The sequence below is a fragment of the Ictalurus furcatus genome, chromosome 25 (assembly GCF_023375685.1).
Source record: "Ictalurus furcatus strain D&B chromosome 25, Billie_1.0, whole genome shotgun sequence".
NCBI classification, from domain to species: domain Eukaryota; kingdom Metazoa; phylum Chordata; class Actinopteri; order Siluriformes; family Ictaluridae; genus Ictalurus; species Ictalurus furcatus.
In genome coordinates this window covers 20,600,747-20,615,077 of record NC_071279.1, presented here as the reverse complement: position 1 = coordinate 20,615,077, position 14,331 = coordinate 20,600,747, and the positions used below count along the sequence as shown (strand labels likewise).

Here is a 14,331-nt window from a genome sequence, read left to right as displayed (position 1 = left end):
AGAAAGTAAAGCTCTATACACTTCAGAATTCATCCTGCTCCTTCAACAATAAACACCAGTGATCCAGTTCCACTGGCAGCCGTACATGGCCATGCCATAACACTTCCTCCACCATGTCTGACAGATGATGTGGTATGATTTGGATCATGAGCCCTTCATTTCCTTCTCCATACTCTTCTCTTCCCATCATTCTGGTACAAGTTACTCTTGCATTAGAACTGGTCAGACTTTTTTTATTTTTATTTTTTTAAGCAAAGTCTAATCTGCCTTTCTGTTTTTGAGTGTTACCAGTGGTTTGTATCTTAAGGTAAACCCACTGCATTTACATTCATGAAGGCATCTCTTGATTGTAGACTTTGACAACGATACGCCTACCTCCTCCAGAATGTTCTTGACTTGGCTAGATGTTGTCAAGTGGGTTTTTCTTCAACAAGGAAAGAATTCTGCTATCATCCACTTTAGTTGTCCGTGGTCTTCCAGGCCTTTTGGTGTTGCTGAGCTCGCCAGTGCATTACTTCTTTTTAAGAATGAACCAAATTGTTGATGTGGACACTCCTAATGTTTCTGCTATCTCTATGAGAAGTTTGTTTTGTTTTTTCAGCCTAATGATGGCCTCCTTCATTGACACCTCTTTGTACCACATACTGGGAATTCCCATGAACAGCTACCAAATGCAAATTCAACATTTGGAATCAATTCTAGACCTTTTATTGAAACCCCTTTGAATTAAAGCTGAAAGTCGACACATGAATTACATCTTGATTGCTTCTTTTCAAACCCATTGTGGTGGTGTACAGAGGCAACAGTATGAAAATTGTGTCACTGTCCAAATACTTATGGACCTGACTGTCTGTACAACGGAGGATTAAGGGCCTTGCTCAAGAACCCAATAGTAGCAGCTTGGTGCTTTTGGGAATTGAACTCTTGACCTTCCAATCAATAGTCCACTGAGTTACCACTGCTTAATGTGGATAATGTGCCAGATCTAACAGGTTGTGCAAAAAGATATAACATTATGTTAATAAAATGCTGTAAATGTAAACATAACATACTACAACATAGTGTTTAGCAGCTAAGGGGCAACCGTGGCATAGGTAGTCGAGCAGATTGTCCATTCATCGCAGGGGAGGTTCGATTCCCCGCCCACATGACTCTACATGCCGAAGTGTCCTTGGGCAAAACACCAAACCCCAAGTTGCTCCCAAAGGCAGGCTAGTGCCTTGCATGGCAGCTCTGCTACCATTGGTGTGTGTGAGTGTGTGTGTGTGTGTGTGTGTGTGTGTGTGTGTGTGTTTGTGTGTGTGTGTGTGTGTGTGTGTGTGTGTGTGAATGGGTGAATGAGATACAGTATAACGTGCTTTGTAGAACCACTAAGGTTAAAAAGATGCTTATACAATATATGAAAATCAGACTCAGGCTCATAATGAACTTGTCATGGCTTGAACCATTTTTTATCATGTCCTGCATATGTTCCATTTGTACATGAAATACATAATAATAAAAAAGACTGTTAACCGATGTTTTTCCCCCACAGATTTTGTCTTGGCTTTATTAATTTCTTTATTTTCTATTTTATGTGATTTGCTGCTCAGTTGGCTAGGAAAAGGTTCTGTCTAACATTTATAAAGGCATATTATAAAACATTATACAATCATCTGTATACAATTACATTATATTAGCATGCACATTATTCTTAAATTTGTGGATCTAATTATATCTGTGTTCTAGAATGATGGAGGGGAAGAGATCAGACTCACCAGGACCCAGCTGTTTGTCCATGAAGAGTGATGAGTCAATGGATCATCCAATTGAGTTCAGAGACAGAGACAGATCTACTGATGTGAGGTCAGTATGGTGAGGTGTTTTATAGCAGTGTTCCACCTGATCAATATCACTCGTCTCATTATGAAGCTCTTCAATATTTTTATCAGGTGCTGAAGCAGTAAAACACTAAACTGTACAGTGCTGCAGCTCTCAGGGAAAACTGGTTAAAAGGTTCTGTTCAGCCTGCAGTCCCTGAGCTGGAGGGTCTGTGGTGCTACGGAAATACATTTACACCTAGGGAATTAATGATAATGTCACAATTTTATTCATTCATTAAAACATTGATTTCTAAAAATGTTAGTGTCAATTAGTAAACTCTGAACCCTTTACAAAGATTGTATTTACAGACCTATACAGGTGTAATGCTGCTAATTCCATGTCCAGTTTAATCCCCTTCACCAGTAATAAAATACCAGTGTTGCCAGTGTTTATTATGTTTTACTGCATTTCTTGTTTTTATTTTTTCCAAAGCACAGCATGATTTTTTTTCTTAAACAAGAATTATCTGGCATGTCTATAGAACGAGTGACATGTGAGCCATCCCAACACTTCCAGTCTGAGTTTTCCACATGGGTTTGCAAGTCAAGTCAAGTGGCTTTATTATCATTTCAGACATATACACTGGTACAGTACACAGAGAAACAAAACAATGTTCCACCAAGACCATGGTGCTGCATAAAACAACACAGAACTACATGAGACTAGACAGAACTAAATCAGGCCTACACAGACCTACATGGGACTACAATAATTACTAGAACAGGAGAATAGGCACAGTAAGAGACAGTGCAACACAGACCAGTACACAGTTCTAGTGTGGATAAATTGTCAGATATAACAGGTTGTGCAAAAGGATATAACAGTATGTTAATAAAATAATGTAAATGTAAACATAACCTACTATGACATACTATTCAGTATATAAGCTCATAACATACTATGATATAGTATTCAGTATATAAGCTCATAACATACTATGATATAGTATTCAGTATATAAGCTCATAACATACTATGACATACTATTCAGCATATAAACTCATAACATACTATGATATAGTATTCAGCATATAAGCTCATAACATATATGGACATAGCAGTTATTGGGGTAGCAGCCAGGTAGAAAATATAGTAGAGACAAAAAAGTATTACCTATTTTTATAAATACAATGTTTGCAACAAAAACTTCAGGTGGTCAATACAATGTTTTTGAGTGAGTGAGTGTGTGTGTGAGTGTGTGTGTGTGTGTGTGTGTGTGTGTGTGTGTGTGTGTTGTCATTCCAGTCTCTAAGTACTTCAGTACCTTTTGCCGGACAGCAGGAGGGTGATGAGTGTGTGTGAGGGGTGTGTGTGCAAGGTGTGATGTAAATGTCTGTGACTGAGGGAGGAGAAACTCAGCCTCATAACACACTTGTGCTGAGGCCATGGCTTAAATCATTTTTTTTTTTTATCATGTTCTGGATATTTTCCAGGTTAATCATACATGAAAGAAATCAAAATACTGTTGCATTTTTGCAATATTACATTATTTGTCAATCTTTTTTTTGTTTGTCAATCAATTTTTCAGTGTGATTTGCTGCTCAGATGGCTAGGAAAAGGTTCTGTCTTATAATAATACTTATGCAAAGTTATTAAACAATCACCCGTATACAATTACATTATATTAGCATGCACATTTCCCTTAAATTTGTGGATCTAATTATATCTGTGTTCTAGAATGATGGAGGGGAAGAGATCAGACTCACCAGAACCCAGCTGTTTGTCCATGAAGAGTGATGAGTCAATGGATCATCCAATTGAGTTCAGAGACAGAGACAGATCTACTGATGTGAGGTCAGTATGGTGAGGTGTTTTATAGCAGTGTTCCACCTGATCAATATCACTCGTCTCATTATGAAGCTCTTCAATATTTTTATCAGGTGCTGAAGCAGTAAAACACTAAATTGTACAGTGCTGCAGCTCTCAGGGAAAACTGGTTAAAAGGTTCTGTTCAGCCTGCAGTCCCTGAGCTGGAGGGTCTGTGGTGCTACGGAAATACATTTACACCTGGGGAATTTTATTCATTCATTAAAATATTTGTCCCTAATAAGCTAGTGTCCGCTAGCAAACCTTGAAATCATTGTATTGTGTTAAGATGACAGTATTAAATATCTGTGTTTGTATAAATGTGTTATATAATGTAATATTAATACATATAATCCATGTTACAGGATGTGTTTTGTTTGTTCATAGACCACAAAAGAAGAAATCAAACCTCAGCAGAAAACAGTTGGAGTCCATATTCAAGGTGTGTGTCTTTTTAATAAGTAGGTTGCAGAGGTTGTTTTTTTTATTTAGGATAATGACAGTTTACAGATTTACCTATATGTTTAGGAGCTTTGTGGTGCTTATATTATAAACTTACTTTATTAGTAACACCTGTACACCTGCACATTCATACAGTTATCTAATCTTTCTAAAATAGAAACTGGACAGTTAAAAAAAAATCACCTGGTCTTGTTCCAGTCTTCAACTGTCCAGTTTGGGTGAGTCTGTGCCCATGATAGCCTCAGATTCTTGTTCTTGGCTGAGAGGAGTGGAACGTGATGTGGTCTTCTGCTGTTGTAGCCCATCCACATCAACGTTTGATGTGTTGTGCATTCTGAGATGCTTGTCTGTCCACCATGTTTGTAAAGAGTGATTACTCTAGACTTCCTGTCAGCTCAGACCAGTCTGGTCCTTCTCCTCCGATCTCTCGTCAACAAGGTTTTTCAGACTGCAGACCCTCTGCTCACAAGATGTTCTCTGTGTTACACACCATTCTGAATAAACTCTAAAGACTGTTATGTGTGAAAATCCCAGGAGATCAGCAGTTTTTGAAATACTAAACTAGCCCATCTGGCAAAAACAACCATGCCAAGCTTAAAGTCAAAGAGTCTCTTTTTCTTCATTCTGATGTTTGAGGTGAACATTAACTGAAGGTCTTGTATCTGTATGATTTTATACATTGTGCTGCTGACATATGATTGGCTGATTGGATAACTGCATAAATGAGCAGTTGTACAGGTGTTCCTACTGAAATGGACCATAAGTGTATATTCAGACAGAATTTCAGTTGCAATAGACAGAGACTTCTTTTCTTTTCATGAAATAAAATCATCTTTCACTTTGTAACAATATAATATTTAGATATTTTTGTGTGTTTCTAACCAGGAGCTGGAACACAACATCATCACTCTGATGAAGAATGAGCTGAAGAGATTTAAGAAGCTCCTGAGTCCAGATTATCCAGCATGCACTGAGAGGGAGGTGGAGGATGAGGAGGATCTGCACAGTGTGAGAGAGGGAGCGCTGAAGGTCACACTGCACGTCCTGAAGAACATGAACCACACAGATGTCGCTAACACACTGCACAACAGTAAGAATTCTGAGCCTTGAATTTACCACTGGTTCATACTTACACTTACATAACAGTGCTATTAAATTCTGGATTCTGATTGGTCAGAAGGTATTGATTAATTTTCTATAACAGCAGCTCTGACAGTATTTCAGCAGCTAATCAGAGGTTTATATTAATGCTTTCATTCTAATACATTACAATTTCTACAATAGCAGCTCATTCACAGTGACTTCTGTGGTGGATTAAAAAGTGGGTAATGATTGATATGGTGAGGTTTTCTGTGAGGAGACATTTAAGGAGTGTGAAGTGCTTTGTTACAGTCAGAGGTAAAACTGTCATTTTTTTCATATATACATGTCCAGGACAGAGGATTCTTTGTCATTTACCAGTAACATGACAAGCAAATTCTTTTTATGATGTATATTTTTTTAATAATATTGAATTTTTACAGTGCTTTATTCCTTTTCATTCCTTTGCTTATTAGAGCTGCATTCAGTCTTTGCATATCAGCAAACATTAAAATCCAACATGATCGAAAAATGCAAAAGAATTAATGAAGGAATCTCACGGCATGGAAGCTCAGCACTTCTGAATGAGATCTACACAGATCTCTACATCACAGAGGGTTGGAGTGGAGACGTCAATAATGAACATGAGGTGAGACAGATTGAGACAGCATCCAGGAGACCAGCAACACAAGAGACACCCATCAAATGTAATGATCTCTTTAAAGACAAGTCCATCAGAACTGTATTGACTAAAGGAGTTGCTGGAATTGGAAAAACAGTCTCTGTGCAGAAGTTCTTTCTGGACTGGGCTGAAGGAAAAGCAAATCAGGACATCACCTTCATGTTTCCACTTCCCTTTAGAGAGCTGAATCTGATGAAGCAGAAAAATCTCAGTCTGATGGATCTTCTTCATCACTTTTTCCCAGAAATAAGAAAAAAACTAGAATTAATAATCTGTGACTCCTACAAAGTGCTGTTGATCTTTGATGGTCTGGATGAGTGTCGACTTCCTCTAAATTTCCAGAAGAATGAGAGATTGTGTGATGTGACAGAGTCAGCCTCAGTGGATGTGCTGCTGACAAACCTCATCAAGGGGAATCTGCTTTCCTCTGCTCTCCTCTGGATAACCTCTCGACCAGGAGCAGTCAATCAGATCCCTCCTGAGTGTGTAGACCAGGTAACAGAGGTACGAGGGTTCAATGATCCTCAGAAAGAGGAGTACTTCAGGAAGAGGATCAGTGATCGGAGCCTCGCCAATAAAATCATCAGACACATGAAGTCTTCAAGAAGCCTCTACATCATGTGCCACATCCCAGTCTTCTGCTGGATCTCAGCCACTGTTTTAGAGAGAATGTTGGGTGAAGCAGAGAGTGGAGAGATCCCCAAGACTCTGACTCAAATGTTCACACACTTCCTGATCTTTCAGATTAAACACAAGGACCAAAAGTACCATCAGAAATGTGACCCTGATCCTCAGCAGACCAAAGAGAGTATCCTGGCACTGGGAAAACTGGCTTTCCAACAGCTGGAGAAAGGAAACCTGATCTTCTATGAGGAAGACCTGAGAGAGTGTGGCATTGATATCAGAGAAGTGTCAGTGTACTCAGGAGTGTGTACCCAAATCTTCAGAGAGGAGTTTGGGCTTCACCTGGGGAAGGTGTTCAGCTTTGTACATCTGAGTGCTCAGGAGTTTCTGGCTGCGTTATACACAATTCTCTCCTTTATCTTTAAAAGGAAAAATGTGTTAGTGGAGCAAAACCATAGCATTTTCAATTTAATTAGAAAACCAAACATTTCTGATTTCCTGAAGCATGCAGTGGACAAAGCCTTGCAAAGTGTGAATGGACACCTGGACCTGTTCCTCCGCTTCCTTCTGGGTCTCACACTGGAGTCCAATCAGACTCTCTTGCAAGGCTTAATGCCACAGACAGGAAGTAGCTTTCATAGCAAACAGGAAACAGTCAAATACATCAAGGAGAAGATCAGGGAGAATCCATCTCCAGAGAAATCCATCAATCTGTTCCACTGTCTGAATGAACTGAATGATCATTCTCTAGTGCAGGAAGTACAAACTTACCTGAACAAAAAAGATTACTATTGTCTCAGTGGAACTAATCTCTCTCCTGCTCAGTGGTCAGCTCTGGTGTTTGTGTTACTGAACTCAGAAGAGGAGCTAGATGAGTTTAATTTGGGTAACTATGATCCATCAGAGGAATGTCTTCTGAGGCTGCTGCCAGTGGTCAAAGCCTCCAGAAAAGCTGAGTGAGTATTTTTATTTATCTTTAAATGTACTACTGAATGGTTTGTTATTTTAATGCAGCACAGAACTCCCACCACACACCAGCTATTAGTGGAGAGGAGAGAGTGTTGTAGCCAATTTAGAGATGGAGATTATTAGGAGGCCATGATAGAGAAGGGCCAATGGGGGAATTTTGCCAGTACACTGGGGTTAAACCCCTACTCTTTTACGATAAGTGTCCTTCGATTTTTAATGACCACAGAGAGTTAGGATGGTGTCATGACCATCCATGAGTCAGGATGGTGTCATGAGACCACAGAGAGTCTCATGGTGTTTCTTGTTGCCCAGGTGTGCCCTGATAGAGTGAATGTTTAACCAGTTCGTAGCTCTGAATGTCTACTCATGGTTTGACATTCACAGGGTTTTACCTGTGAAGACGGCAAAGAGGGAAAATCTATCAGAGCCATTGGGCATAGCCAATACAAGAATTTGGAATGTCCTGAAAAAGAAAGAAAACACTGGTGTACTAACAACCAGACATAGAACAGGTCGACCAAGCAAAACAACAGCAGTGGATGACAGAAATATTGTGAGGGCTGTGAAGAAAAACCTAAACACAAAAATCAATTACATCACCAACCTCCACAGGGCAGGGCTGAAGGTATCACAATCCACCATTCACAGAAGACTTTGAGACCAGAAATATAGAGACCATACCACAAGATGTAAACCACTCATCAGCAGTAGTTTTCCGAAAGCCAGATTGTAATTTTCAAAGAAATACAGAGATGAGCCACGGAAATTATGGAACCATGATGAACCACTACCAAAGTGATGGAAAGGCCAAAGTGTGGAGAAAGAAAGGATCTGCTCATGATGCAAAACATACAAGCTGATCTGTGAAACATGGTGGAGGTAGCGTCATGGCTTGGGCTTGCATGGCTGCTTCTGGAACGTTCTCACTAATCTTTATTGATGATGAACTCATGATGGTAGCAGCAGAATGAATTCAGACGTTTACAGGAACATTCTGTCCGCAGAGTTACAGAGAAATGCATCCAAATTAATCAGGAGGAACTTCATCATGCAGCAAGACAACGATCCAAAACACACTTCCACCTCAACACAGGACTTCATCAGGGGGACAAGTGGAAGGTTTTAGACGGGACAAGTCCATCACCAGACCTTCACCCAACTGATCAGCACCTCACCTCCTGAAGAGAAGAAGAGACTGAAGGGAGAAACCCCCCAAAACAAACAACTAGTGAAAGATGGTGTGGTTAAATCCTGCAAGCATGAAAAAAGAATAATGCAACAGTTTGCTGATGTCCAGGAGCTTGATGTAGTTATTGCAGGCTATGAAATAACTATTGTTATTTATCACAACACCCTGGGCTCAAACCAAGAGTAGACATTCAGAGCTGTTAATTCTTTAAACAATGTCTGTCAATTAGTCTAATCAGTTGAACACACCAGAACATTTGTTTTCCTTCAAAACCTTTTTCTAGATCATTTTTGTTCCCATAGAACAATACAAACATGTCAATGAAATAATAACAGATCCATGAGGAGTTAAAAAATGGAAATATAATCAGAGGATAAAATCAGAAAAAAGTACACATACTATTGGCATGTTATTAACTGGTAGTGTACAGTTATGTAATTATTTATTTTATACTAATATGAGGTTGAAATAATAAAGTCAGCTGTTCTGATACACTACATATGTAGTTTTGATTGTAGAAACTTGAATATTCCTGATATTTTTTTATTTCTCTTCCAGGCTGTGTTTGTGTAATCTGACAGAGGAAAGCTGTAGAGTTCTGTCCTCAGTTCTCAGTTCAAACTCCTCCAGACTGAGAGAACTGAACCTGAGTAACAATAACCTGCAGGATTCAGGAGTGAAGCTGCTCTCTGCTGGACTGGAGAATCCACACTGTACACTGGAGATACTGAGGTCAGATGATCACAAACAAAAAAATCGGTACCAGATTTACAGATGTTTCACTAATGGCAATTTTCTTTATACTCACATGCACATGCACTAACATGCATATGTTAATGAATGCCTCTAATATGTAAGCACATGCACACCACAGCATCTACAGATGCCCACAAAACACGTGTTTTTAACACATAGAATGTATTTTATCAAGTTCTTCTTGTGTGAGGATGTGTGTATATTTACACCACTGACTATTCTGATGAGTGTATGTTGTGACAGGGAGTCAAAAAATGTGTCTAAGGCTTTCTAGTGGATGGCTGCAATAAAAATTTTAACCCCGCTCCATTTCTATGCTACTGAATAGAGACTAAGAAAAATTTACATTTTAAATTACAGCTCCACAGATTATTGTTAAAAATGACAGAACACTATTTTCAACAAGTTCACTTGACCTTGATATCTCCTCCAATGCTTTTCTAACAGACCCTCTGCAGGGAATACTTTGCAGTGTTTCTGTTATGTTGCTAATTGTCTAAACTAGCTTGTTGTAGTGATATTATAACTAGCAAACCAACTTGGGGGATCAGCGTGATGGCATAAACCTAGACAGCTAATACAAGCTAAAATTCATAATAATTTATTGACTGTATGACCTTAGTGAACACTCGAAATATCTTTAAGTTTAGCCAGTAATATTTTTTTAATTTCTTGTTAAGGCATAGTAGCTCAGTGCTTAAGCCCCTGTTTACAATAGTGTGTTTTCGTTTTAAAACGGAAAACGATCCTCGTCTACACTGGCATTTCCGTTGTGTTTCAGAAACTATTTCCATCCACACTACATGACCGAATTCACATGTCACATGACCATTCATGCACACTGCGCATGCGCATACAAGTTTAAACAGGAAGTTGGTTGCTAGTCACTGGCAGGCAGAACAATGCTAGTCAATGGCAGACCCAACAAACTGGCATTCCATGTAGGGCTTACGCCGCTTGAAATGAGATTTGTTGCCAATTACTCTAATCATAGCTCACCTCTTGCACATGTAGGCAGCTGCAGTATTATAAAATACAGAATTTAACTGCACAATGGCTTCTAAGAATGACAACAATGCCAGCAAAGCTTGCGGTTCAGTTTCCATGTTACACAATCAAGGTTGTGTTGTGTATAGATCAAAGGGCTTGACGAATCAGGGAAGGATACGCAATGATCCAGAAGACCCAATCAGGGGGCGAATGTGGGCAGCCATGCCTTTGTTTTCAAAAGTCTTCATTTTGGTCTGTTTACACTGAAACGTGTGCCCAGAATTTTCAAACTAAAACAGGATCTTTGGTGTTTCAGAAAGTCTCAGTTTTCGAGGGTCGAAAACGCCGTTGTAGTGTAGACGACAGGTGTAACTGTAGCAAAAGTTATACGTTTTAAAACAAAAAATGCACTAGTGTAAACAGGGCCAAAGGTGTCAGACTACTGATCAAAAGGTTGTGAGTTCAAATCAAGCGACTTCCAAGTCCCCCCTGCTAGGCCCTTGAGCAAGGTATTTAACCATCAACTGCTTAGTTGTATAAAATAAATAATTGTAAAATGTAATGGCCATTTACTTCTTACTCTATCAAAAGCCCAGAAACCACTGTCCAATTGAACATCCCTCCAGAGTACCAGGAATACAGTGAATTGTTTAGCAAGGCAAAGGCCAGTGGTCTCCCACCTCATTGCCCCTATGACTGTGCAATTGACTTTCTGGCTGGAGCTCCACCCCCTCATAACTGGGTTTACCCCCTTTCTACCAAGGAGACAAAAGCTATAGAGGAATAGAATAATCTAGGAGGCCCATGAACAGGGGTTTAAGATAATATCTTTATCAAACTGGACTTTTTTTGGCCAAAGTGCATATAATCTGGTACACATCTGGGAGGGGGACAAGTGGAAGACCTATATCGATGACATTCTGATCTACTCCTCCGATGAAGACACGCAAATCCAGCACGTCAAGAGAGAAACTGTGAAAACTGTGAATTCCATGTGCGCAAGGTGGGATTTCTAGGCTACATCATAGGTCCAGAGGGGGTGCTATAAAAGGGGACCAAAAAGCTGCAATGGGACACTTTAGCAGACCAAGCATTCAAGCAACTCAAGCACACTTTCATCACCACGCCCATCCTGAAACACCCTGATCTCACCAAGCTCTTCATAGTAGAGGTTGACTCATCTGAGACGGGAGTCAGGGCCAGCGCTCTCCCAGTGGTCAGGAGAGAAAGCGAAGCTCCATCCAGTGGCCTTCTTCTCTAAGAAGCTGTCCCCTGCTGAGTGAAGCTATGACCTCAGCAACCGGGAACTCCTTGCGGTAAAGCTTGCCTTAGAATAATGGTCTCACTGGCTGGAGGGGGGTCTCTATCCATTCACGATCTACACTGACCACAAGAACCTGGAGCATATCAAGATGACCAAAAGACTGAATTCCCGTCAGGCTTGATGGGTGCTTTTCTTCGCGTGATTTGAATTCACCCCCTTATACCACCCAGGATCAAAAGACACTTTGAGTTGACTCCCACTCTTGTATGTACACAGTGCCCCCTTGTGAAGACGCTGAAGAATGTATCCGGCAAGAATCACGCTTTGTTGGAGCACTCACTTGGGAAATTGATAGAGAGATTGAGGATGTTCAGGGATTGAAGATCCCCCACTAAGTGCAAAGCAGGAAAAAATTGGTAAATGGTCTGCATTTATATAGTGCTTTTAACCATAGCAGTTCTACAAAGTGCTTTACACTGTTTCTCTTTCACCCATTCTCACACACACTCACACACCAATGGCAGCAGAGCTGCCATGCAAGATTCAGTGTCTTACCCAAGGACACTTTGGCATGTTGAGACATGTGGGCTGGGAATCCAACTGCCAACCCTACAATTAGTGGACAACCCGCGGCAGGTCTGTAGGGGTGGTGAGGGGGGTAACCCTATCGAGTGTATCAGCTGGTCAATCTGGCTCCTTTGTGTCTGGGGGTGTTGTGGAGAGGTGTGTGTGGGGGGAATAGCCCCCCTTCCAACAAAAGGTGTTTATGTTAATGAGTTTGGTTTTTGGTGGGGTGAAATACGTCTGAAAAGAAATAATGTTTTTAATATGGGGATGTGTTTGTGCTACTGTGTGGCGATATTTCGTTTGTGTAAACACATTGTTAGAAAAGCATGATGTTTGAATGTGTACATATATGAGTAGAATATTTGTTTTATGAAATAAATGAAAACAATTGTTGATTATGTTTTTAAGGATCCCGGTTTACCTTTGAATAAAAAGTTGAATAAAAAAGAATCTGTTTAAAAGAATCGCTTGTATTACATACATTCTAAACACAAACCTTTAGGATGTAAAAATGATTTAAAAGTGCTGTTTAAAAAGAATCCGTATTACTAGGCTTCCAAAAAAAAAAAAAAAACACATAAAAACTTTAGGAGTTAAAAATGGTTAAAAGAGCTGTTTAAAAAGAATAGCGCATATTACATGACTTCTAAACAAAGATCCTTACGAGGTAAAAATGTTAAAGTGCTGGTTAAAAGAATCGCCGTAATGTTTAAACTAGGAGATAAGTTTTTTTCCGGAGATGTCTTCCAGTCGCTGTGTTAAGCGTTAATGAAGTTAAACAGAAACACCCCACTCTCGCTAAACCCCGCCCACACATACGTGTTTTCAGACACGCCTCTCTCTCTCTCTCCCTCTCTCTCTCTCTAAACACACCCATACACGTGTTTTCATCGTAGCCAGTACGTTCTGTCAAAATGTCAATCATGGCGGTAGAACTAGAGGGCTAATTTATGGCCTCGTCCTTGTCAGGACTGCGTTTCTCTAGGAGTGCTTAATTTATGGCCCTTTGTTTCTTCCTGACCAAGAGTTTTTTATGACCAGGGGGGTCGTGGTGTGATCCTACCGATTGTTTATGATATTGAGTGTCTGTGGGGGTGTTAATGGGTTTTTAAATAGCTTGTTAAGACATTATGGTTAAACACAGAAGACAGTCTGCAACTAACTGCTACAATGGCTACACCGAGAACTCCTAATATCTCTAGAAGACGGTTCTGCATCACGTCTATAAGAGGTACTGATGAAAAGATTGAGGAGTTAACTTTTGCTCCAAGTAAAAAACAACAATGTATTAGTTTGTCAAAAATTCTTCGTGTGGGTGATGAGGTTGTAAAGGAGCTGTCGTTTAACCCAGGGCGTTACCAACTCCGGAGATCCTCTCTTAAGACCGCCCTCATGCTGTGATGATTAAAAACGGGGTGGCCTGTGTCACAGTCAAACACATATTACGAAGATATCTCAAGATTGTACATACGCCTGCTACAGCAACACCCCGGAGACAGCGCAGGCTCTGCCTGACGACAACGCGACAACGCTAGAATCCCCTCCTCAAACATACGACAACAAGTGGTTGGATAATTTCTGCAAGGAATTAGGATATCACAACCTAAGTTTCCTCACAACTCCGTACGGAATCAGCGGCTCTTTAACTGGCGCCTCTGCCTACATCGGTGTTGATGACACAGACGGCTGTATTCGATCTGACGCGTTCGAGATTATAAAAGCGACAGTCGTGGTCCTTCTGGAGCATGTTATCAATAAAAAACTGAAAGATCTCTGTTTGGGTTGCGAAGTGGATCATCCGAGTCAGTTTAGACACTCCTGTCTGTTCGAACCTGACGCGTATTTCTTTGACAAATATTTTGAGGAACTATCACGTGATCTGCTCAAACCTGGGCTTAAACATTTCATCGCTCAAGCCTTGAGTCGGTTTGTTTTGAGGGTTAACCTTCAGAGAATTAAAGGATCGGTGGATGCCGTTCTACACGAGCTGCGGGACGAAGTGTACATCGTGCAAAGGCTTAACGAGGTCAGAGAGAAACTTGTGGATGTCAGCAGCGAGCAGATCGTCTACGACGCCGTG

The 14,331-nt window shown here is 40.3% G+C and overlaps 1 protein-coding gene across 1 annotated transcript in view; it reads left to right on the top strand.

Annotated features, from left to right (window-relative positions):
- Positions 1-14,331, top strand: part of LOC128601031 (uncharacterized) — a 76,156-nt gene that overhangs the window by 39,268 nt on the left and 22,557 nt on the right. Inside the window, exons 9-14 of the mRNA XM_053613903.1 lie at positions 1,729-1,845; positions 3,540-3,656; positions 4,056-4,110; positions 5,016-5,220; positions 5,687-7,472; positions 9,233-9,406. Of these exons, the coding sequence (XP_053469878.1) occupies positions 1,729-1,845; positions 3,540-3,656; positions 4,056-4,110; positions 5,016-5,220; positions 5,687-7,472; positions 9,233-9,406 (2,454 nt within the window). The remainder of the gene's footprint in view (positions 1-1,728; positions 1,846-3,539; positions 3,657-4,055; positions 4,111-5,015; positions 5,221-5,686; positions 7,473-9,232; positions 9,407-14,331) is intronic.